Source organism: Gopherus evgoodei, chromosome 6, assembly GCF_007399415.2.
Source record: "Gopherus evgoodei ecotype Sinaloan lineage chromosome 6, rGopEvg1_v1.p, whole genome shotgun sequence".
Classification (NCBI taxonomy): domain Eukaryota; kingdom Metazoa; phylum Chordata; order Testudines; family Testudinidae; genus Gopherus; species Gopherus evgoodei.
The window spans coordinates 89,710,370-89,736,580 of record NC_044327.1 but is presented as its reverse complement, the minus strand read 5'-3'; the positions used below and the strand labels follow the sequence as shown (position 1 = coordinate 89,736,580).

Here is a 26,211-nt window from a genome sequence, read left to right as displayed (position 1 = left end):
GAAGTTACGGAGGATTCATGCTGAACTACACTTCTCTTCTGATATCCAGGCTGTTAACTGTAAGTGTGCCTAGTCTGAATGAAGGAGTCCCTCTCTCAAGAGGTCTGGTGTTTTCTGCAGGTATAACATGGGCTTCTTAGCCATATAACAAGTCCAGAGTGGGCCAGTGGAGAACTAGAAGAACCAAAACTCTCCCTTTTCTATCTCCTTTAAGTGAACTGTACTGAAAGAGAGCAGAGTCTTCTCTACCCAGGGCATTATTTCCATTGTCACAGAGAAACTTTGACCTGTGGTTACTCCCTGGTTTTGGAAGGGATATAAAAACCACTCATGCCTCAATCATAAGCCAACTTCTAACAGGAGGTAGAAGACTTCCTCCGTGAGTACTGTAACTGCCCACTACATGATTTCTTGTACCTTCTACTGCTGCAACTGTTACTATTCACTGTCACAGAGAGGATACTGGATTACATGGACAACTAGTTCAATCCCCTTTGACCACGTTTGCGGGTTTTGCTGGTTTTCCCTGATAGAGGTATTGAAATGAACTAAAAGGATGCATCTGGAGAGATTTTGGAAATTTGTCTTCCAAAAGATGCTTGCATCCATAGTGGAGCATGCAAAGATCTAGCGTGAAAGTTGGGCTGGCTTTCAATATGTTGTTTATATATACCTGTCCACAAAGGAGCAGTTGAATGTTATATGAGAATGACACCTAATTTTGCATTGTGTCAAGTGCATGATCTTATGTCATCAGAAGAAATTTCTGCCACTCAGGGTCTGAATCTGATGCATAGCACCAGCACTAGCCATTGAAAATAATTGGTTACTGGTGACCCCTCAGGAAATAACTGATGCAATGAAGTTTTGGATCTTTGCAAATCTTTACTGTTATGGTTGCATTGAGATCAAAAGCACCTCCTGATTTTGAAGAGCTGGTGGCTATGTATCTTTCCCAGCACCTGTATTTATGAATGGGTCAGTTTCTACAGAAGGGGTACGATTGGCATGTTGTATGTCCATGGTTATAGATGCACAACATGCAATCAGACACTTACAGTTTTAAATGCAGAGGCTAGACCAGAAGAAGTCTTGTACAGGAGTTGTGAACTTTCGTATACAAATGCTCTTTTTGTCTGTGTCATGCTGAGGATTTTGTTGATTGAGGAAAATTCATCTTGATTTCCTTAGGAAGCTTCTGCTCCAGATTTTTCTCTCTGCCAGAGTAATAATCCCTTCCTGGGTCCCCTTGTGTGACATGGGAGGCCCATCAATACTAATTGGTAGAGGGCATATCATACCATACCTTCCATTAGGCCTGACACACATCACCCAAACTCACTGTTGCCAGTATTTGTAGCTAACAGGTTGTCATATAAGATGTATACAGATTGTTAAGATGCTGGTATTAATATTACTGCGTGCTGTATGTACTGGCAGTGTATAAAGATTATAGACAGGTGCTGGAAATGTTCCTAAAATGTGTTTGGCAGGCAGTGCCTAAGCCCAGCCTACCCTACACAATTTTGCCAGGTTGACTATGTCTCCAGTGAAAATTAAAGAGGACCAAAGTCAATTAAAAGGATATTTACATGCAAGGTAAACAAAGCCATTAAGCAAACAAGCAAGCAGAGGACTCACTTCAGCATGTTGGTCGGGGGAGGTAATGGGGATAGGAATGACAACTCTGGATCCTTTCAGAATCCCCCCCACACTCCGGCCCAGGTCTGTTACAGGACTTACTCCCCGAGCAAGCTGGATAGCTTCCTCCTCATCCTTAGACTCTTTCCTTGAAAGCTCAGGAACTCTTGATCAGATTTTTCTGCATTGGCACTAAGGCTCCTTGGGAGGGGGGGCGGGGGCGGGGCTGGGGACCCAACATGCTGGTTTGACTCTGAGCTTCGTATCCTGGCATTGCAAGGGTTAGCTGGCTGGGAACAGGCAGGGCATAATTCATCCTCTGTAGAGCTTCACCTAGGGAACATTGCCTAGATTTAAGCCAGGTATTTGCAGGATAGCTCTGCTATACTGGAGTGGGGGAAAGAGTAGTTCTGCAGGGAGTGGCTGTAGTGGCAGATCCAGGTGGTTGAAGCCACAACACTGCTATTTACATGATCCAGGGGAGGAGGCAGCGAAGTTGCCAGTGCACAAAAATGAATAATGATAAAAGTTTTTAAAACAAAATGGTTGGGACAAACTGAACTGTCAAACTGGTTCCACTGCCAGAGGCAGAAAATCTGGTGGCCTGAACTGAAGGGCAGAGTTTAGTCCTAGAGGCTCCAGCAACAACACTGGACAACTTCCAAATTCCACAGATGGAGGGTATTAGCCAATGAGTAATGAATGGGGAGAGAAGCTGGGCAGCAGAATTCCCTCTCACCATGTGGACTGTTACAGTAATAAAGGGTGAAAATGATTTAGAAACCAAACCAGTGTAATTAAAGTAACATTTATTTTACATAGAACAATCTCCAAAGAATACATTTAAAAACTAATTTTATTGCATTTATTTACGGATTTTATTTATTTTCATACAAAAGACAGGCACAATTTAAGTATTCAAATACCTCAAGTAATTAAAAAAACCCCAAACCTACCGATCACTATTCAGCTTGCCCCTTAAATTAAAAGGCTGTGAATAGAAAGTTTTACTTATCCGAGGCAGTAGTGCATTTTTATTTAGTAGGAATAAATCACAAAATATATTTTGTACAAGTAAATGTTATTGTAACTTTATAATTACCTATAAAATTTATTTCAAATTGCACAGGAGTTCGCTTTACAATTGACATCTGCCAGAAAACAGGCTTAGCATTTAACTATTTGCCAAAAATATCCCATAGAAACAAATTAAGATTTCTTTCAGAGAATACTTCAAAAGTCTAATAACTATATTATGTAACTTGGATCATTAAAAAATATAATGTTTTCACAGGAAGAAGTGTCTATATTTATGCCATTGAACTAAATTTATTTTCTGCCTATTTTAAAAACCAGCCCTCCCCTCTGGCCCCAAAATAGCTGAGTCACTAAATAATTATATACTTTCCAATCAAAGTTCTAACACCATAGTGAAATCTGGAAGTGTTTAAATTAATCTATTTTCTAATTTACTACTGCAGTATCAAATGATGAAAAAGGCACGTAAGTATATTCTTCTGAACAGTTTGGTCTTTTTTTGACATCAAAAACAATGTCCAATGATAGCAACCACAAACAAATGTTTAAAAGCAAAAATACTGAACAGACATTCCTACTGATTTGATGCAGAGTCCACAATATCTGCAATCTTCACTTTCCATAGAATTTCTTGTTCAACAGGAATATGAGCAGGTTTACATTCACTTTAGCTTTATCAAACATTTTCATTACAGCTACACCTTCATACTGCATCTGAAGCAAATCCTGCAATTAAGGGGTAAAAAAGTTAGTCTTGGCTTGGGTTCACACTGATTCCCAATTTGAAAAATAAAAACAATTGTGGTACATTTATTTATACGTCTAGAGCCTCAAGCTCTAGATGCTTCACAGCTGAAGTGACATTTAGTAACTAATTTTTGACACACTTACTGTATTGTCATACATATAAACTAAAATTATCCCCTTCTACATACCCAATCTCAGCCTGATCTTAATATCTTACCTCAGTAACACTGTTACATCACAACCTTTATACTGCTCCAATAGTTTATGAAAAATCAGAAAGGGTAAATTTTAGCTTAAATACAAAGTTTATTTAGGTCCAATAGAGCAAATTTAAAAACTTTACCTGGAAATGGAGTTCCACTTTTTCCATCTGAACACCCAAGAATTTTGCTTTGATTTCAAAGTCACCCATTTCTTCACCAGGTGTGATGTCAAACATAACATTTTTAAACCTTAAAAAAAAAAATCGGCTATATAAATGTATGCCACACAATTTCACATGATCAAGGAACAGAGAAAGCCATGAAAACAATTTCTACTAAAAGCACTAGTATTTTCCTAAGCACAGTATGCACTCATGACAAGTACATAATCTGAAGCCATAGGTATTACTACTGCTCTTGTGCCCATCAGTAGCAGAATCTGGCAGACTGCAGGGCAGTTTCTGGTTTGGAACAGAAATCAGTAGCGCAGAGCTGGGTATTTCTTAGGCTATATTTACACTCACTCACAGTGCTTTACAGTATAGGAATACAAGCACACAATACCAGCAGAGTGCTCCTGGTGTGGATTCAGGAACACTGGCAAAACTGTGCTTTGTACTCATATACTAAAACCACCTCCCATAAGTAGAACAAACATACCAGTAAAGGCACAGTTTTGGTAGTATAACTGCTTCTACAATAGGGGCTTCTGCTAGCATAGCTGCATCACTGAGGCCATGGCTACACTGGCACTTTACAGCGCTGCAACTTTCGCGCTCAGGGGTGTTAAAAAACACCCCCCTGAGCGCTGCAAGATACAGCGCTGTAAAGCCTCAGTGTAATCAGTGCTGCAGCGCTGGGAGCACGGCTCCCAGCGCTGCAAGCTACACCCGTAAGGGATGTGGTTTACATGCAGCGCTGGGAGAGCTCTCTCCTAGCGCTGGCGCTGCGACCACACTCACACTTCAAAGCGCTGCCGCGGGAGCGCTTTGAAATTTCAAGTGTAGCCATACCCTAAGGGATCACACCCCTGACTAACACTGCTTTGCCAGCAGAAGTCTGCAGTGTAGACATGGCTATGGGTAGTTTATTTACAAAACGTACACACAAAAGTTTTGTTTCCTTAAAGGGAAGAGGTAACAAACGGCACACAGGCAGCACCCTGTATTGTAGATACCAAAGCTAAAGTCCTGCTCCTCTGTCCCCAGAAGCTTCTGTCTCACACCTCAGTCTCTCTCTCCAGGATCCCACACAAATCTAACTGCTTAATGAAATTGCGCCCACTGCCCTTTACCTCCCTCTGTCCCTGTTAGTGTTTCCATCCCGAACTGATCTCTTCTCTGATCTGTTCAGCATTTTAAGAGCTAAAAGCAGCATGGACCACTGCTGATCTTTAACTTAATATGTGTAATATAAAGTACAGCCAAGAACACATTTCATCTTTAGGGAAAAGGTCTTTTTAGCTTTATGTACCATGACATTTGTGTCCTGGCGTATCAGGTGGCTATCAGTGAAGCTCTGAAGACACATGAGTCTTTGAAGTCCCTTCTGAGAGTGGCCTCTATCTTTCCATCTACCAAGGAATTTGATAAGATATCCTTCCCTTAGGAAGGGATGCTAAGATACCATGTTCTTTACCAGGGATGTTACTGCTACATCAGCCTCAGGGGAGCTAGAAAACACTGTTAGGGTGCTAGAACCAGGTAGAATTTCAAGACTTAAATAGCCTTTCCCCCTTTTGTTGGATGTTTCCCACTCCTTCCTCAATGGAGCAATGTAGTAGGGGATGGAAAGTTCTCTGTTTTGGATGAATAATAGCGGTCCTTAGTTTTAGCTTAGTAAGGCCTTCTCTGGCTACATCTTGATGGTGTCCTCAATCTTCCTCTCCATGGTTTCAAACATGCCTGAAGGAAAGAACTTCTCATGCTGCTTTAAGTTTGGGTTTTTCACAAAACTAGGAGTTCTCCAAACAAAGCTCCTTCTTTGGAAGAGAAACTGGAGCTCATGGAAGATGAAGATCTATGATACTTTGTCCTTTGTATTATCTGGTGTTTGGCTTCTTTAAAAATACATAAATTCATTTTGCCTTTGGGAGTGAAGTTTCTTTCTGATTGGGAGTCCACTCTCCATTGTACTTGGGGCTTTTGAGGTGTAGCTCATGTGAAGGGAAAGAGGGAGGGTTGAGCTTTTGCACTTCTCATTCTTGAATATGTTATTGGAAAGGAAATGCAAAGCAGCATCCTCCTAAGGGACTAGATTATCCTCTTCAAAAGGTGTCTAGTTGGAAAATATGCCAGACTCCCTGCTCTTGACAACAACATACTTAAGTGAATGGGAAGGAACTCTGGAATTTCTTTTTTTTAAATATACTGACCAGTTGATTGTGAGAGGTGTTAAATTAACGAGCCCCCCTCCCCAATTTCCCTCAAAGAATCTGTGATTAGTACCATGGGGGTCTAACAAGCCTCACCACCATTATGAACTGACCCGTCCTTACTGAAATGTCTCTACAGGAGTCTAGACTAGTATGTGAGGAAGAATGCAGGGACCTCAACATGTCGCTGAAATGCTACATTGTTTTCCTTAGAAAAGCAAAGTTCCATGGACCTTTGAAAAGTGTGACAGAGCTGTCTTTTCTGTAGCTTCTGAAAAAGGTCTCCTCACAAATGAGGCACTCCTTGATTTTCAGTTTGTTCTCTTCGGTTTGCTCAGTATGTTAGAACTCTGCAGGATGTCCTATTTTGGAGGGCGGGAATGACAAAAAGCACCCTGAAAAAGTTTTGGTCCTCTAAGGGAGAAAGGGTGAGAGAAAAGTGAGATATTTTGCTTGCAGCTGTCCCAAACAGAGCTATGAAACCTAGCATATTGGATAATGCAGGAGACTTCATCAACCAATTCTCTTTGCACTGCCAAAGGCAGAGAATCTGGGAAAAGGGTGGAAGTAAGCACAGAGAAGTCACGTGTGACCTGTCTCTGGTATTTGCAGGAAGAGAGCTGAAGCCCAAGTGTCTCGCTCAGGAGGAGGGAAAGGTCAGGATCCAAAAGCTTCAAAACCGAATAATTTTCACTAATAGCAATTTCAGCATAATGCCTGCTTTACTCAAAAGTTTATTAAAATGATTACTCAGTGGATGAAAAGGCAATAGCTGCTCAGCAAGTCAGCTGTATCAGCGCTTATTAAATTACTTTAAATGGAACATCTAGAAGTTAGCTATAATGTTGCAATAATATGGTGCCTATTCTCAAAAAAAAAGTCATTAAGTAGCAAAACTACAAAGACAGAGAGGAGAAAGTTTATTAGGATATGCAACTGTAATTTCCCTTCCTAATGTATAAAGATCTCTACAGTAATGTGAGGAAAAAATAATGTTGACATTTCTGAACTTTTACCAAAACAATGACTGGTTAAAGAGTTGTCAATTTCCTTGGCTCTGAGCAGGTTTAACGTCATACTCACTGGTTGGTTTGAAGATCTTCAATTTCTAGAATGACACCTTTTTCATGTAGTCTTGCTGCTGTGTACTTTAGTGATGTGTGCTTAAGTTTTTTGCTTCCCTTCTCTTCTACTTTTCCATCTAATTTAATTGACCTCCGAGAATTTCTGTAGAAGAGAAAAGTTTGTGGTTAATCCAAACACATTTCTCCTTCAGACTTATTTCTTTCCTCTTCTCCATAGTTCTTTGCAAAGGAACGGCTAACAAAGAGTTTAGTTCTTCTGAAGGCTCTTGTTAACTGTAACCAACTTTCACATAAAAAAAAGAAAAAATTAACACTAGAAAAACAAAATGGAGGGAAAAAAAAGGAACAGATCTGAGCATTACTGGAATTACTATTAGAAAAAAAAATAGGAGACATTTTGTCTGAATAATGTACATATTTTTGTAAAGATTTTCAGCTGTTGAAAACAAATTTTAGCAGTTGGTTATATTTAACTTGTAGTAAGATGTAAAGTGATAGAAGTGACAACAGATTTTCTCTCTTGAAAAACAAACAAACAAACAAACCAAAGTCCTTCTCCCTTAAAGAACCCACAACTTATGTCAATAAAACTTTACATTATGCAGTCTTAGTTGTGGCTTTATCTCATGAGTAATGCAGTAATCCACGAATTCATTATACAGATCATCCCAGACAAGTGTCAAATACTTGCATCACAAAGCATATTTTAGCAAAGAAATATTTTAAAAGGTTAGTACTATTCTATATTCCTCCACCTTCAAGCAAGTTGCCTCAGAGTGTGGAGCAAAATAACAGTGATGCCCCAATGCAATGTTGCACATGGAGCTTGCACATGTGTACTCCCACTGGTAAACTCCAATTAAACTTTCCAATTTAAGACCAATAAATTGAAAATATACCTGTCAGACTTCTTTTTTAAAAAAGGCTTTTTAAAAGGAGGCTTCAAAGAAATTTATTATCACTGTTTCCTTTTCGCTGTGTAGTTTATTCAACTGTTAGTGACAACTCCGGTTCACTTTTTACATGTGAATTATACTCAAATTTGCAACTAAAGATGAAGCCCTCCACTTACATCAATGGCATTTGGAACTCTCTTCAGACATTAAAAAGAAATCTTTCAACTCACTTCCTTGTTAAGTTGTCTAAGCAGGTTTTTATATAGGTGTTGTAATAATTTACTTGATCTTCATAAAATGCTGTCTTGGATTGAAGTGCAGACAGAGTCTGTTGGAGTTTCACTAATTCAGCTTTTCGATGATGTCGGTATCTTCTTTGATTTCGGATGTCCTGAGGTAAAAAGTTTTGAATTGAATTGTTTTATTGAATAATAAATTGACTTGAATTTTTTATATAAAATTATTTCCTCACAAACTACCACCAAAATCTGTTCAATACTTCTATGACTGAATAGTAACTTATTGCTCACTCATTTACTGGGGAAAACATGAATTATAATATTGCACTTGCTCATCTTTCCCAGAAGTGGTTTTTTAAAGTGTAGATACAAATCCTCTGTGTACAAGGAATAGCATTTAGTTGTGCAAAATTGATAATGACATCCCTAACCCATTTATGTGCAATTTAGTCAGATGCTTCTAAAAGCATATTTCTTTTATCATTTATAATTATTTCTGCCTATTATGCTGAAGAGAGAGTCCATGTTTCAGCAAATAAACCATTATTCGATGACCAATGACTTATTTGAGGACCCAAAGAAGTCAAAACTAGTTAAGAAAAATCTATAAAACCTTTATTTTTATGGTATGTTATTTCTTCCAATACTTTGATGCTACAGGTAGAGACTTAGTCAGCTTTTCCACTCCAGTGCATACAATTTACAAACAGTGGTGAGGACTAAGTGAGTAAATAGGTCAGATTTTAAGAGCCAAACAAATATTTGGGATAGGGTGAAAAGACATTGACAATTCTGACTCATTTCTAGGACACCGCAGAATATAAAGGACTTATCTATTCATCTGATGATTATTTTTAGGTCTTTAACACACCATAAAAACTTACTTATAACTGTAGTTCTTCAAGATGATGTAGTCAGTGTGGATCCCACTGTAGATGCGCATGTCTCTTGTATGTACAATTGGAGTCTTTATTAGCAGCGCCTGAGGCCACAAATGTTCTGTGCTTTCTCGTGTTCCTATGCAAGGGCATAAAGGGCAGAACAGCCACAATCTTCCTCAGGGCCCCACAATCAAAAGCCTGGGTTGCTAAGGACTCAAAGTGGAGTTTGAGAGCTGGTCATAGGACCCACACTGACTACATCTTGAAAAAAAAGACTGTTACTCAACTTTGCGTAGAATCACAGGGTTAGAAGGGACCACAAGGGTCATCTAGTCCAGTGGTTCTCTGCATTTTTTCATTTGTGGGCCCTTAAATTTTTGAATGGAGGCGCAGACCCCTTTGGAAATTTTAGACAGTCTGCAGACCTCTGGTGCCCATGGACCACAGGTTGAAAACCCCTGTTCTATGGTAGTGACAACTTTCTGTGGATTCCTTAGAGACAGCCTGCAGACCTTGTGGGGCCATGGACCACAAGTTGAGTGAGAACCACAGATCTAATTTACCCTCCTAACATGCAGGATTTCTCATAATTGTTCTTCAATATATATTGCATAGGTCCATTATGCTGTAGATGTCTGCGCACTGGTGCTGGAGTGTTTTCCCCAGCAGTATCTATAAAGGCCCCACCCACTGCTAAACTCCTCATGCTCCAAAGCATTAATAATAAGAATTTTAGTTATAAACTGGGGACACATCAGTTGGAAGCAATAGAGGAGGAGAAGGACCTTGAAGTATTGGTTGATCACAGGATGACTATGAGCCACCAATGTGATATGGCCGTTAAAAAAGCTAATGCAGTTTTAGGATGCATCAGGCGAGGTATTTCCAGCAAAAGATAAGGAGGTGTTAGTACTGTTATATAAGGCACTGGTGAGACCTCATCTGGAATACTGTGTGCAGTTCTGGTCTGCCATGTTTAAGGACGAATTCAAACTGGAACAGGTTCAGAGACGGGCTACTAGGACGATCCGAGGAATGGAAAACCTGTCTTATGAAAGGAGACTCAAAGAGCTTGGCTTGTTTAGCCTAACCAAAAGAAGGCTGAGGGGGGATATGCTTGCTCTTTATAAATATATCAGAGGGATTAATATTAGGGAGGGAGAGGAATTATTTAAGCTTTGTTCTTGTGTCTACATTGGTACTAATGGGTACAAACTGGACACTAGGAAGTTTAGACTTGAAATTAGACGAAGGTTTCTAACCATTAGAGGAGTGAAGTTCTGGAACAGCCTTCCAAGGGGAGTAGTGGGGGCAAAAGACATATCTGGCTTTAAGACTAAGCTTGATAAGTTTATGGAAGGGATGGTATGATGGGATAGCTTAATTTTGGCAATTGATCTTTGATCATCAGCAGGTAAGTATGCCTATTGGTCTGTGATGGGATGTTAGATGGGATGGGATCTGAATTACCGCAGAGAATTCTTTCCTGAGTGCTGGCTGGTGAGTCTTGCCCACATGCTCAGGGTTTAGCTGATCGCCATATTTGGGGTCGAGAAGGAATTTTCCTCTGGGGCAGATTGGCAGAGGCCCTGGAGGTTCTTCGCCTTCCTCTGCAGCGTGGGGCATGGGTCACTTGCTGGTGAATTCTCTGCAGCTTGAGGTCTTCAAACCACAATTTGAAGACTTCAGTAACTCAGACATAGGTTAGGGGTTTGTTATAGAAGTGGATGGGTAGGGTTCTGTGGCCTGCTTTGTGCAGGAGGTCAGACTAGATGATCATATTGGTCCCTTCTGACTCTAAAGTCTATGAGTCTAAAACCAGGATAATGGCTGAAGCATCAGGGAAGGAAGGTGGGTTGTATAATGGACATATGCAACATCTCAAAGAACAACAGTTATGAGAAGGTGAGTAACCATTTTGTCTTCTGATTGCTTTCATATGTCCATTACACTACTGAAAATTCTCAAGCTGAGACTCCAGGAGGCATGGCACAAAGTCTCATTGGAAGAGGGATTGTAGGACCACTTTCCCAACATTTGCATTCTCCTGTGATGCAGCAGACAGTGAGTTATGCCTGGCAAACGTATGACTACTAAAGACCACTTCACTTCTCTACAGAGGTCTGTAACTGGGATGCGTACCACAAATGTTGCTGAGGTTGAATGAGCTCTGGTCTAGTGCACTGATAGTTTGTCAGGAGACATTACTCCTTTGGCAGCACAACACATTGTAATGCAGCTGGTGATCCATTTTGAGAGCCTGTGAGTTGTCATTGAGTGGCCTCTCATACGTTCCACATAAGACGAAAGACTGGGAAGACACCCCCAAAAGGCTTTGTCCTACCTAGCTAAAAACACCAATGTGTGAATGTCTATGGTATAGAGCTGCTCCTCCTCCTTGTAGATATGCAATTTTGGGAAGAAACGTTGCAGGCAGGTAGACTAATTTAACTTGAAATTGGACACCATCTTCAAGAGGAATCTGTGGTGTGGTCTCAGCTGAACCTTGTCTTTATAGAAAACTGTAGGTGGATTCATGACTAATGCACTCAGGTCTCCCACCCTCTTGGAAGAGATAATGGCTGCTAAGGTGGTTACCTTTGCTGTCAGATGTAGAAACACGCACAATGGTAAAGGCTCAAAAGGAGGGTCCATAAGCACAGACGCCACCAGATTTAAAGCCAGGAAACATTGCGTCTCTGACAAACATTCACACCATTCAGGAACCTGTGATTGGGTGAGCAAAGACCGTCTTTCCATCTATGTGAGGGTGAAATGCTGAGATGACCACTAGAGTCACCCTAACAGAGCTAAGAGCTAGCACTGACTCCTTAAGGAGCAAAAGATAGTCCAGAATTGATTAAATCTTCATCTGAGTCAGGGCCACATTACCGGAGGCTGCTGAGATGGAAAAAATATTTTCATTAACTCAACTAAATAGCTCTTCTGGATGGATTTCCACTATTAAGGAGCGTATTCTAGACTGCTACTGAGCAATGTGCCTTTTCTGCATTCAACCATGCCGTAAGATGCAGCATCCACCCATGGCTGTGTCTCAGGAGGTCTCAGGTTACTGGTAACAAAGGTTTATGAGTGAACAGTTTGCAGAGGTTTGAATACCATGTTTGTCTCAGCCAGGCTGGAGCTATAAGGATAATTCTGCCCTGATCTTGATTGAGCTTGAGAATGACCCTGGGAATAAGGGGTATTGGCAGGTATGCACAGAGGAGCTCTTTGTTTCTCAGAAACAGGAAGTGTCTGATATTGACCCTGGGCAGTGATCCACCCTAGAACAGAAGCAGGAATACTTCCTGTTCCTTCGAGTTGCAAACAGATGTACAACAGAACACACCAGTTAGAATGCTTGTGTTGAGCGACCGTTAGTGTTCCAAATTGAAGGACTTGCCCAGGATAGTTGCCATGCCACCTGAAAGCCTGGCAGGTGTGATGCGTTGAGATTGACAAAATTCTGACTGCACCAGTTCCATAACTTGACTGCCTCCTAACAGAGACTGTCTGACATGGCACCCCCATGCTTGTTCATATAGAACACTGTTGTGGTGGTGTTGAATAGTCTTGCCCTAAATTGCAGCAGGAACTGCCAATATTCACAGAATACTGCATGCAATTTGAGGACATGTGTGTGTAACCTGAGCTCTAAGGTCACTCAGATGCACTCTCCAACCCACAACTGAGCCATCCATTACCAAAGTCATGATAGGGATAGGGAGAAAGAAAAGAACTCTCCTGCACAAGGAATCTTGGCTCATGGCAGTACTTTGTCAGGGATGCACACCAGCTTGTCTGGATGATGAATCTGAGGGCAACAAATTGACTTGAGCCATGCCTCAAAATCTCTCAGGTACAGCTTGGCATTAGGGGTGGACCTGTGTGAATGCTGCCATATCACTTAAAAGTCTGTGGGAATTCCTCACAGTGGTCTGAGGATGGTCACTGAGGAGCGCATAGAGTTCCCATATAGGAAATCTGGAATAAGGCAGGAAAGCCTGGCTGAGGTCAAATCCAAGACTGCCCTGATGAATGCAGAAACAATAAAGTTGACTTTTTATTGCTCAATTTCAGGCTTAGGACATTGAACAGACCCAAAATCTGAGGGACAATAGCCCTGAGATCTGTGGCAAGCATCACCATCCTGAAACTGAGGTGATGTATGTATTTGTTCTGTTTACTCAGGTCTAGGATAGGACAAAGACCACCTTTTCCTCTGCAGAAGAAGAACATATGGGGAGCTGAAGCCTTTTCCCCTGAACTCTTGTGATACCTCTTCTATGGGTTCTAGATGAAGCAACAAGGCCATTTGGTTGCAATGTTAATGTGACAAGGGTCCCATGCAACTTCCTTTCTGTCATCTTTCAGTTCTTTCTACTGTACTGTAGGAGCTTGGTTAGGAAGAACTTCATCCTTCATGTAATACAGTTATATTTTGTGAATAGGGCCTGGTAGTTCATGATATGGAGCTGTACTGAAACAGAGGAATAAGACTTGCGCCTGAAGAGATTCCATTTCTTAAAGTCTTCCTCTTTTGGGGTGCCCATTGCAGTTCTGGATTTGTGTATAATATCAGTTTCACCAGGAACCCTGGGTTATGTTAGCCATAAGAAATTCACAGCCTTGGCATGATGCTTGATACCTTTTCTCAATCCTCTTGAATGTACCAGGAAGAGCAGCCAAGGTCTGCCAAAGTCCCCTCACCAGCTAGTGTATATTGTTGTTAATGAGGAGGACAATCCTGGTAGAGGTTGAGAACTTCAGGATGTCAGAGTTTATGGGACTTTCCCCAGATTACTGAGGTTGTGATGTCCAGGGTCTGTGGGACTGGGGTTGAAAGGTCCTACAACACTTTAAAGTAGCCCATTGCTAATGCTGCAGCTAGTGTTACTGCTTCATCTAGTGACAATGACGACTTCTGATGGAGGAGGAGGTTGATGGGGTTCTTCCTGTGTAGCCTCAACCTGTTTGTGGAGGTTGTGTGTCTCTGGCATGGAAGGCCTGGACATTGCTGCCACTGGGAAGTGAGATCTCTTCTTTTGTGATACATGAGAAGAGGATCTGCTCTGAGACAGGCTTGCTGTACAGGTGTTGGCTGGGCTGAGGTTGATGAACACAGTGCCACTCACGTTTTGCCTATGACGGGGAGCCACCGGGAGCCTCCAGTACCTTCTGTGAGGCTCTCCCCCTTCTTGACATTGTGAATCAATGGCTCAAGGACAGCAACAATAAGTATATTTTCTCTGGTGGGGGTGCTGAAGTGTACGTGACATTGATGCCCGGGGAGGTGGTGTCAATAGTTGTCTGTGTGGAGGATGTCTCCGATGTGGCTATCTACTCCTCTACCACTATGTACGTCAGCAGTACGACGAGTTCAACAGTGTGTTTGTATGGCACGCAATGCCACCTCTGCCAAGATCAGTGCCAGGCCACTCCTTCCCTGTGCTACACTAGCGCCTCCCACGCTTGAAGCAACAGAGAACTTGGAGGATTTGTCTCTAGAGGGCTACTATTTTGGTCCTTCCTTCTGAGGCACTCGCTGGTTTCAGTCTTCCTACCACAGGTGGTAAGAGGGAACTGCAGGAGGGTGCGACTGCATGAGAGCTCAAGGTAGTAAAGGGTCCACACAGAGTCTGAAGGATGCTGCTATTCAAAGACTCCAACTGCACACGAGGCACACGGACTGCTACAGTGGGTTCTGCATCAGTTCACACAAAGGATAAAACTAGATTATTCTCTTAAAAGCATCCATTCTCAACTTTGGATATTAATTATGCTGATTAAAAAAAACAAACTAAAAAGAGTGCCAGTCAAAGTGCCCTAACACAAATTAACAATTAAAAAATGTCAGCAACTTAAAAATGATCAATTCAGTCTGGGCTCAGCCAGCCACCTACAAAAAACTTCACACCCATTTGTCTAGGAAGCATTCCCTACACCTACTTCAAAAGCCCTCATAAACAGATGTATTCTGCAGGAGGCCTGGAAGGTCATTGGACTTAGACTATTTCAGAAAAGGGAGGGAGCAAGTTCCGAGATCTCACAGAGGATGCCCTGCCAGATGCCCCCTACCACACCTCTTAAGAAGGAGGTTGCAGCTTGAGCACAATCTTCTGATTACAACTGTGGCAGCATGGGAGAGAGGCAATCCATTGGTTATAGTATTAGAAAACATATCTGACTATGTGTATTTGCAACCAACCAACCTTTTACCTTTTCAAAAAAGTTCGTCTCATGACAATAGCTGATGCAAATGAATATAGTTTCACATTAACTACACTAAATGGACAATACGAGCAAAGAATGGGGATTCTGATTTGGGTCAAGATGATTGGTTGCTACAAGTTTAACTCTTTACTGAGATAATGGAGAAAAGCACCCTCCTTTATGGTTTTTCATCATTGCTGCAGCTATTTTGTCTTATGTCAAAGGTATGTAAAGAAATCTTTTTTATGACTGCTATTTTTATTTGGTTTAACTTTTAAGCTCTGTAAAGATGAAAACCAATGATTACTCAAAACATTGTGCTTTGAAAAATGTATTTAATTTTAAATGGAAAAAAAGTAGCTTATTCTCTCGCATTAGCACCTGCCATTTGCGGTATATGTTTATCGATACCAATAAAAGAGCTACATAAAAATATCCATAGTATTGGAAATTGTCAGTTACTCTTCATCACTTGTGTAATGTGAATAGAGGAAAAGTGCACACCCTTGCACATTATTCAGCTCAAGCAATCATGTATTTGAGTATTTTAGCAACTAAATTTCCTCACTTATTTTGAGGGTCTAAATTTTTCTTTCAAACTGAGATGGAATCATTATTTGCATACTTTAAGTGACTCAGTTCGGTATTCTGTATGAGGATGTTTATCACATGTACATATGCATATGGTGAAAGGGTAGGTGCATTTTTAGAAAACTTAAAAAAACCCAGCACATTCCAATTACCTTAGCAATCTCATTAATGATTTCTTGGTACTTATTTGCTGAAGACACTAATCCAGCCTGTTCCAATGTGCGAAGATTTCTTTGTATTTTCCTTTTCTTTTGTTCTATTGGTAGTTGCCCATCTTCAAGCATAGACTGACTGTGCTTCATTTTCTCAGGAGTTTTGGAATCTAAGATGGCACGTTTCTCTACCACTTTTAAGTGCTCGGATTCCTGGACAAAATATGGAAAAAACAGTTGCTTACTTGTTCATAACGAATGAATATTACATATATATAAAAAGTGTACAGATGCTCTCACCTCTATGTGAGAGAGATAATGGAGAACTCAGAACAAGACTATGTAAAATAAATGCTATGTTTATATCCATGTTGACTAAACTCTTACCATACCTCTTGAAGGCACCTTACAGTAGGTCCATTATTAAGGCTACATTTTAATCACAGGTATTTTTAATTAAAAAAGTCATGGATAGGTCATAGGCAGTAAACAAAAATTCACAGCCGGTGACCTGCCCATGACTTGTACTATATACCCCTAACTAAAATGTGGGCAGGGCGTGCGTCCAGGGGTGTCATGGGAGTGGCCCAGGACCCCGCACTGGTTCTGGGGGAGGAGGGCTAGGTGGAAGTGCACAGCCCAGGACCCCCACTGGTGGTGAGGAAGGGGTGCCGGGTGGCAGCTCATGGTTCAGGACCCCTGCTGGTGCGGCGGGTGAGGGAGAAAGAGGATTAGCAGGGCTGATAGGCTCCCTACTCAGTTCTGCATGTCCCTGCGGCTCCTAGGGGGAGTGAAGGCCAAGGTGACTCCCCACATTGCCCCTGCCACAAGCTCTGGGTCTGCAGCTCCCATTGGCCAGGAACCACAGCCAGTAGGAACTACGAGGGTAGTGCCTGCAAACATGGGCAGAGACCCTGACCCCTCTACCTAGGAATTGCAGAGACATGCCAGCCGCTTCTAGGGAGCCCCCCCTCTGGTAAGCACCGCCTAGCACCCCAATGCCCTGCCCCAAGCCTTGAGCCCCTTCCCACACCCACGCTCTCCCAGCAGTGGCCAGTGCCGTTGGCCCAGGTACTGCCTGATCTGCTGGGACAGCCTCGGAACCAGCCACACCAGTTGCTGCAGAAGTCACGGAAAGTCATGGAATCTGTGATGGACACAGTGCATTATCCATTATTAATGAATTAGTACATTTGTTAGCTGGGAAATGGGAAATGTGTTTGAACCCATTCAAATCAGTGGAAAGACTTTTATGGACTTCAATAGGCTCTGTATCAGGGCCCACAGTCCTTAAAAACGCCCCCCCCCCATATTTTTTGTTTTGTTTTTGTTTTAAAAGCTAACACTTTGGCTTTTCTTGACATCACTGATATAGCTTGTGCATCCACTATATATTTCAAGCTGCAACAGTTGAGATAACTCTGCAGAAGACGAGATTCCCACGCAATTCCCATACCAAGGAAGGCAACAGGCAGTTTCCCACACAGTTGTTTGTTTATATTGCATAAACAAAGAAGCTAAATGGGAAAATGCTTGAAATTAAGATCCTAGATTTTTCTCATAAAATATGTAATAAGATAACTTACACTGGTGCATTTGGTGGTATAAAAATCAAAGACTACAGACACTTTAACAAACGATGTTAAAAAATGTCATGGACACATGACAGTACAACTTCAGTCTTATTCTAGGTGTTTTAGTACAAAGATCAACATTTTCAAGTAGGAATAAGTCCTGCGATCTCAATGGGACTTTTTACTAAGACTCCTGAAATAAAATACCTATCTCTGAAGTAGTTTTTAAAACTGCATATTAATTTCTGATTTTAATTCCAAGTTATCCACATGAAAGAAAAAAAAAAACAAAATAAAAAAACCTGATTTCCTGATAGATCTGAATAATTAAAAAAAATGTAAATGTAATGATTTATGATGTCAAAAAATAATATTTTTCTCTATTGTTAACGGTCAGAGAAATTTGTGACTTATCTATTTTAAATACAGGACAAGGTATTAAGATTATATGAAGAGGAGAGCAAAAATAACTGGACATTTACCTGTTGTGCAGAAGCTGGTATTTCTAAGATTTCTAAGAGTGTATCTCCCGGTTGCGTTCGTATCACATCAACTACAAGTCTTTTTGTCCTTTTCAGAGAAATAAACAATGGATATTATAAGACAGCTGTCCTAGGAAGCATTTAGTTTCCTCATTTGTGACTCAATTAAAAAATTAAAGATCACACACACAAAATGTTGGTATTTTTTCAAAGATATTTTAGATTTCAGAGCTTCTATTAACTGCACTATTAAACTAAATAATGGAGTTTTGATATATGCACATTTTTGTATCAACGTTTATATGCTTCTGTTCCTTTTATTATTTGGGAGATTCAATCATCATGGTGATAGATGCTATAATAAGAATCTAGATAGCTAAATACAGGTGCATTTGTATCACTTAGCTTAGAACTGACAAAGTGAGAGATTGAAATACAGATCTTTCCAAAGTCTGACATATGCATAAATCTTTTATGAGCCACCTGGATTTATACTGAATATTTAGAAACAAAGACATTTGCTGAACTTCAGAAGCAACATACAAATTAATAATGTGTATTACTGTGTACTGCTTAAAGAAAGAGGCATCTCTAGGAGCAGAGAACATGCAACATTTTCTTACTAGCAAAAAAAAAAAAAAATTCTAAACAAAAAGGAAATTGCTATGTCCTGATATTTAAAGTGGTGGGTTTTTGTGGTTGTGGTAAGAAGTTATCACAATTCCTGCTGTCTTTTCATTCCACAGTTATTCCAAGAACATCCTATTACACAGCTCTACTACAACACAATACATTGTTACACAAACTAGGTACATCTCTTTACAGGCTAATAGTATAAGTAATACATAGAGATTAATGGATAAAGAGTAATGTATAGTATATGCCCTGCTTCAAAGAAAGAAATGTAACAGGGTTTTTGAAAAAAATCATTTTGAAGTATGAGCAGTGAAACTTCTAAGTTAAGTCCTCAAATAACTGTTTATCTATGTAAACCACTGTCTTAATTTTCAAGACTAAACGTTTATATCCAACAAGAAATGGTGAGAAAAGATTTTACGGTCTTCTGTTCTATTACTTTCATTCTTACTTGACACAAAACATTTGAGTTTGGATCCATTTCTTTTTGATGTATTAGAAATTCTTACATAAGGAAAAAGGCAGCAGTGGCAATATCTCCAGAAATGTCAGTAAATCGAATTACCATATTCTGATGCATACATAGCTGGAGCAAGAAGTCTGCTCAACCTACTGGAGGCATGGTAGCAATGTTCTATTCCCTCTGTACATAGCTTCTCTTTACTGCATGTGATTTCTCAGACACACAGAATAGCTTCAGAGGGATTCATTCTGTCAGCTAGTGCTCCTGAATTCACTCCAATATGCCAGTGAAGCAGAAGCTCTCTCAAAATGAGTTTGTCCTAGTTATACTCAATTCAAATTTGTCTCCTTTAGCTGCCTTCTCCAACCTTTGGTGATCTCCCTAGAACTTATTTCAGCAGACAGAAATTTATTACAGCTATTTTATGCACTCATTCAGGAAAGGACTTAAGTACATGCTTAACATTGACTCAATGACTCTTGGGTATGTGCTTAAGTTCTTTTCTGAATCTAAATGCTTTTCTGCACTGGGGCTATAGTTAATGGACTCCAACTGCTCTTCAGGAGGAGAATGAGGTGCACACAGGGTACAGCTGTATACAGAACATATATTTTTCTCCTCAGTTACAAGCAGATGTGCTGTCCTGCAACCAGAATTGGGCAAAACAACCCACTGATGATGAAGTTCTCCTTGTGTACTGCTTTTTCATGCAAAAAGATATGCATACAAAACACTGGTACAAGACAGCACTAAATATCGTCCTTTGAAGAAATATATTTGTAATTTTTAAGCTTGAAAGTCCCAAAGGTTTCCTTGAATTTGAATATTCTAAAGATATTTTTAAAAACCTAAAATATTCTAATGAGTTTTGTAGAAGAGATGCATCATTGAATTTGTAGAATATCTAGAAACAGTTATTCATATACAGTATATCTGGTTGTATACCTAGATGCACACCATTTCAACATCAATTATTTATTTAAATAATGGCACAAGGTACACCTATAAAGTTTGCAAATGATACCAACTTGGGAGGGGATGCAAGTGCTTTGGAGGATAGGATTAAAATTCAAAATGATCTGGACAAACTGCAGAAATGGTCTGAAGTAAAATAGGGTGTAATTCATTAAGGACAAATGCAAAGTACTCCACTTAAGAAGAAACTATCAGTTTCACACATACAAAATGGGAAATGACTGCCTAGGAAGGAGTACTGCAGAAAGAGATCTTGGGGTCATAGTGGACTACAAGCTAAATACAAGTCAACTGTGTAACACTGTTGCAAAAAAAGGGCAAAAATTTTTCTGGGATATAATTAGCAGGAGTGTTGTAACAAGACACAAGAAGTAATTCTTCTGCTCTACTCCATGCTGATTAGGCCTCAACTGGGGTATTGTGTCCAATTCTGGGCACCACATTTCCAGAAAATGTGGACAAATTGAAGGAAGTCTAGAGAAGAGCAAAAAAATTATTAAAGGTCTAACAAACCATGACCTATGAGGGAAGATTGAAAAAACTGAGTTTATTTAGTCTGGAGAGGAGAAGATAGAGGGGACATGACAACAGTTTTCAAGTACATAAAAAGCTGCTACAAGGTGGAGGGAGAAAAATTATTCTTGTTAACCTCTGAGGATAGGACAAGAAGCAATGGGCTTAAATTGCAGTAACAGCAGTTTAGGTTGGACACCAGGAAAAACTTCCTGTCTGGGGTGGTTAAGCACTGGAATAAATTGCCTAGGGAGTTTGTGGAATCTCCATCGTTGGAGATTTTTAAGAGTAGGTTAGACCAATACCTGTCAGGGACCGTCTAGATAATACTTAATCCTGCCATGAGTGCAGGAAACTGGACTAGATGACCTTGTGAGGTTTCTTCCAGTCCTACGATTCTATGGCAGTAGAAAGTTTCTATGAATGTTCCTCTTAAGGCAGGAAAGCTAATTGTCAGCTAAGGCAAGTGTATTTTCATCTCCTGAACAAAAATACACTCGAAGTTTAATTCTACTTTTGGAAACCTGACCCCTTCCTTGGAAACTATTAACAAAACCCTCATGTGTCATGCCAGATAAGCTTTAAAACCACAATAGGTTCCTCAGATTCTTTAAGTTTCTGAAGGGAAATTAACAACATATATGTATATTAAAACTAAATGGAATGTGCAAGTCAGTATGAGAATCAGCAAGAAAATCTGTCATTTACGAACCCACATTGCCAGTCTGTCAGATATTTAAAAATGTGTTTTCTTTTGACCTAGTTTCTAGAAATACTTAAGCATTCATGCTCATGAAATTCCAGTATACTTCACAAAGGAAACAGGACAAGAGGCAAGTTAATTTTAACTGAGTTGAAGTTACAGTTAGAAATGATTAGCACTTTCTGAGAATCAGGCTCTCTTTCAGCATTGGATAAGAAACTGAATTCCAGGTGTACAAGGTATATTTTATAAAACTGTATATAAGTTTTAAGCTACTTATAAAAACAGATTTAAGAGCATAAGGCTGAAAGTACAAGATTGGGGGATCCAGTCTTTAATTTTCATGTAATTTTTAGTTGTGGAAATATTAAAAAATATGTTTTTCAAATCACTTAAAGTGAGTTAATGCTGATCAATATAGATACTTATTTTTACAGCTAGTTTACTTCCTTTCCTCTGCTTCAGTTACAACGAATGCGTTTTGCTTTTATTGACCATAAAGTCCTTTTGTATTTAACTAGTGAATGCAAGTTAGTTGAGGATTAGACCAAGTAAGAGAAAGGATGCTGGTAGGGAGGGTGAAGTCAATGGTCACCATGGCAGGTGTGATGTCCTCCCCCGTTACAGAAGTTGGTCTGGGAGTCACTGTAGATCACTGACATCACCATGTGGCATATTCAGTCTTGGTTTGGACACAGTTGCGTCTGGCAAAAAGTGATCCGTGACTTTGCAATCTCCTGATTGGATTATTGCAATTAAAAAAATACAGCATAGAATGCAGCTGCTAATTTCGTCCTGGTGGTTTTTAATGCACCCATTTTTAGTGGACATAAACTTAAAAGTGTTATTTATTATGGTAGCTACTAGAGGGCCCAGCCAGCTTGGGGCCCCGTTGTGCTAGGCACTGTACAAACAGACAGAAAAAACAGACTGGGTGAGAAAGCAAACAGCCAAAGACAAAATGATTTGGCCAAGGTCACAGCAGGTGAATGGCAAAGCTAGGGCTAGAACCCAGGCCTTCAGCTCTGTGCCTTATCCACCAGGTGACATTCCCTCAATGCAATGGAGAAACTAGTCTTGTTCAAGCAGAGCTTTAGTAATCAGAACTTCTTAAAGAGATTATACAAATGTATCATATTTCACACATTCATGACCTTTATCTTAGTTTTAAAAAAGCTACAGTTCACTAACTCCAAAAGAAGCTACTTCTAGAGAAATAAATTAGATCTTTTGGGAAATACATGCCCTAATTAGTGCATGAATATTGGAATATGAGACCCTCTAGCCTAGATTGGTGTAGGTAAGATGATTCTGAGCATTTTAGCAGCTCTTCTTTTCACTTGTGAGACGCGCAGTGTACTTCCACCATTGCAGAACTGTTGTGAGAAGCGTGCATGCCTGAGGAGTCATTTAAAAAAATATATTCCAAACTAGACGTTCCTGTAAACACTGTCCAATTATGCACATAAACTGGTGGGTTAATATCTGTGGCTATCACAAATACTATATACATGCGTAACTATTTTACAAAAGCACCAAACAGTTTCAAAATTTATATTGATTATCTCCCAATATGATTAATAAAACATACTTTTAAAGAGTGATGATTTAATATTCAGAACAGCTTGCAGACTGCCAGCTATCTAAACTCATTCGCTATTTAGATATAGAGCAGATACAGCATGAAAGTTGCTCTACACTGCCCAACAAATGTACAAAAATCCTGTTTTGCAGGAGCCACATTTAGTGAGATGTTTGAATGGGAATGAGGCAAAACGGTTCTTAGCACTGACTGATACCCTTATGGAGCGTTTCAACTGACACACCAACTGGATGGCCAGATTTTATAATTATGTCTATTCTAAAAAGTGCAAGAGTTATTGAACAAACATCCTAAGTCAGCTGCGATTATTTACAATTGAAACTGTAGTTCAACTCTGCATAAATCTATTTGAAAATCTCTTTAAAAATCAGATTAGCAGAAACTGAGAAAAACACTCTCTAACAAAGAGTATGAAGTATAATGAGAGATTGCAGGGAGAGAAAAACTTAAGCTTTAATTTAAACAATAGTTTCATGCCATCGATCCCAATTACAGAAGAAACTAGTTGTACAATACACCCAAGGCAATGAGCAAACAAAGAAAAAAAACTGAAATAAAATGGTGGCACTACTAAGCCATATAGTAAATATCACCACTCACTCCAATCCCTTTCCTCATCTTTCATCTCTACATTGTGGATGTAAGCTTTAAGTTGCTCAGGGCTGAGACCTTGTCATTCTGTCTGTAAGTTGCCTAGAGACGGATGTCATATAAATAATACAAACGTGTTGAGATGTTCCTATACTCTTGCCTAGTGTTTTGTTTTAGAAACTACAGAAGTCATCCAAGTAGCTACACATCAAACTACATATGCAAAGTTACCAAAAAGGACCCCAAAGTGTTTGAAAGTTATGTTTCAGATCAATGAGCATAAACAACTGCTGTACTGATAGCAAACCAATCCCTTTCCTTTAACTCCTGGACCATAAAACTGTATGATCAATGTGTGGGAAATTCTAGAGGAAGTTCTCTCTACCAGCTAAATTGTAAGATTTGTTTAGGGAAAACACCCTTAAGGTTAAGAATTGTCGAGTGTGCGCTTGCAATTGTAAACACTATGGTAAAATGACTTTCCTCCAAAGTAAAGCTTCAGTTGCCAATTAACAAAGCTAAATTACTTTTCAGATTCAGTAAGTACATTAAAAATACTGGTGTTCAGTATGAGTACTGCTGAGTGAGATTGTAGCTGCACTATAGGCCTGCACAGAACGAGGTTTAATTTAAAGAATGTCTAGCCAGACCACAGGTTGTAAAGAAAAGTGTAAGAATACCAGTTTTAGAAGGTTAGCACTTGCATCCATTTTCAATAGTGAAAAGAGATATTGAACTCCTCATAATTTGCAGGTAAGTTAAATGTGAATATATCCAATGAAATAGGGATGAGGTTAATTTAAAAATAAAAATAGCTATGCAGAACTTTTGATATAATGCACTTGCCTACAGGTTTTACCAATAGTATTTTTCAACCATCTGAAGAAAAAGGAAGCCAGTGAACATTATTCTCTCCCCCTGCGAAAATCATGCAATGTTTTTGAGCTGAGAGGACAGTAACATCCTGTACAAATACTGGTCAGACAAACATTTCCAAGTGTTTTCAATTTGGAGGAAGAAGGGCAGAATTGGATTTGCCTTCCAGTCTAGACAGCAACTCATCCTGAATTATGGAGAAAATCATGTGTTAGGACAGCATCTGTTTCACAGTGTGCAATAACGCAAGTAGCCATAACTTCGTAAGAGCTAAACTACTGATGTTTTACAAAGTTTGTTTCACACTTCGAAAGATTCTGGATGGGGTGGCGACTTGACTGGTCCATTTGATACAGATCCTTCTCGTTTCAGGTCAATAGTCTGAATCTGAGCTAGGTCCATATGACCTAAACTAATAACCATTTGATGGCCTATGTGAAATGTGCTGGTAGTTTTTCTGACACCCATATAATGAGCTTGCTAAGGAAATTTAATACATCAGAAACATGCTCATTTCTACATTTCTAATTGATAGGAGTTAAAATTCTTATTTCTTAATTAAAAGTTAGTTTAATTATCTGTTACAATGCTAAGGATATTACAAACTGGAAAAGAGCCCAAATCACTGAGGACAAAAGGCTTTTGTTACTCCTGAAAAACAAGTTAATCTTTGTGTGATGCACATCAGCAATATTATAAAACAGATCCTTCTTAATACAAGAAAACAACGTACACAGAACAAACTAAATTCTAATGAATGAGGAAAATCTGTCCTAATGTGTCAAACTTCAAAAGAACATTAAAGCTTTCAAATGTTTCTTTTCATGTAATGAAATCCAACAATATCAAATGGCATTTCATCACCTCTCCTCCCTAAAAAAAAAAAAAAAAAAAAAAAAAAAAGGTAAAAATCATAATGAATTAGAGGGACAATCTAACTATATACACATCTTACTGTTATATTCATGCTTTAAATTATTTTCTCACTGTTCCCCTCTTGCCAGGTCATACTTCACTCAAGTCTTGGTTATTATGTCATGAGCAACCTCTGTAGCCAGTGGCAAAGGGAGGAGAGACAGTCCAGATGTGGTTCACACTAAGTGAGTTTGTAATTCCCTGATCTAAACAAGTGTGTTGTATTTTTCAGAGCACCACTATTCCTATTAACATTAATAGAGGCTGTGGCTGCTTAGCACGTCTGAAAAATCAAGAAACTTATCTAGGTGCCCAAATAAGGATTTAGAGCTGGGATTTTCATATGTGCCTAAGTGACTCAGAAGCACCAATCTCATTCACTTCCAAGAGGTTTTGTGATCTTAAGTCATTTGGGTGTCTAAAGTAGATTTTTCAAAAGCACTGAAGTTTGAAATCAGCGGCTTAAGTCTTAACTAACCTTTGAGTTTTGCCAGAATTACATCCTAAACTCTTAGGCCTGGTCTACACTACGATTTTAGGTCGAATTTAGCAGCGTTACCTCGATTTAACTCTGCACCCGTCCACAGGAAGCCCTTTTTTCGACTTAAAGGGCCCTTAAAATTGATTTCTTTATTCCACCTCCGACAAGGGGATTAGTGCTGAAATTGGCCTTGCTGGGTCGAATTTGGGGTAGTGTGGATGCAATTCGACGGTACTGGCCTCCAGGAGCTATTCCAGAGTGCTCCATTGTGACCGCTCTGGACAGCGCTCTCAACTCAGATGCACTGGCCAGGTAGACAGGAAAAGTCCCACAAAC

The 26,211-nt window shown here is 39.7% G+C and overlaps 1 protein-coding gene across 4 annotated transcripts in view; it reads right to left on the bottom strand.

Moving 5' to 3' along the window:
* Window positions 1–2,433: 2,433 nt before the first annotated feature.
* Window positions 2,434–26,211, bottom strand: part of IQGAP2 (IQ motif containing GTPase activating protein 2) — a 258,548-nt gene continuing 234,770 nt past the window's right edge. For all 4 annotated transcript variants that reach the window (XM_030566208.1, XM_030566209.1, XM_030566210.1 and 1 more), the window contains 6 exons: window positions 18,120–18,207; window positions 16,064–16,276; window positions 8,215–8,375; window positions 7,087–7,230; window positions 3,770–3,878; window positions 2,434–3,405 (listed from right to left, as the gene is read on the bottom strand). In XM_030566208.1, the coding sequence (XP_030422068.1) occupies window positions 3,292–3,405; window positions 3,770–3,878; window positions 7,087–7,230; window positions 8,215–8,375; window positions 16,064–16,276; window positions 18,120–18,207 (829 nt within the window). In that variant the 3' untranslated portion in view covers window positions 2,434–3,291. The remainder of the gene's footprint in view (window positions 3,406–3,769; window positions 3,879–7,086; window positions 7,231–8,214; window positions 8,376–16,063; window positions 16,277–18,119; window positions 18,208–26,211) is intronic.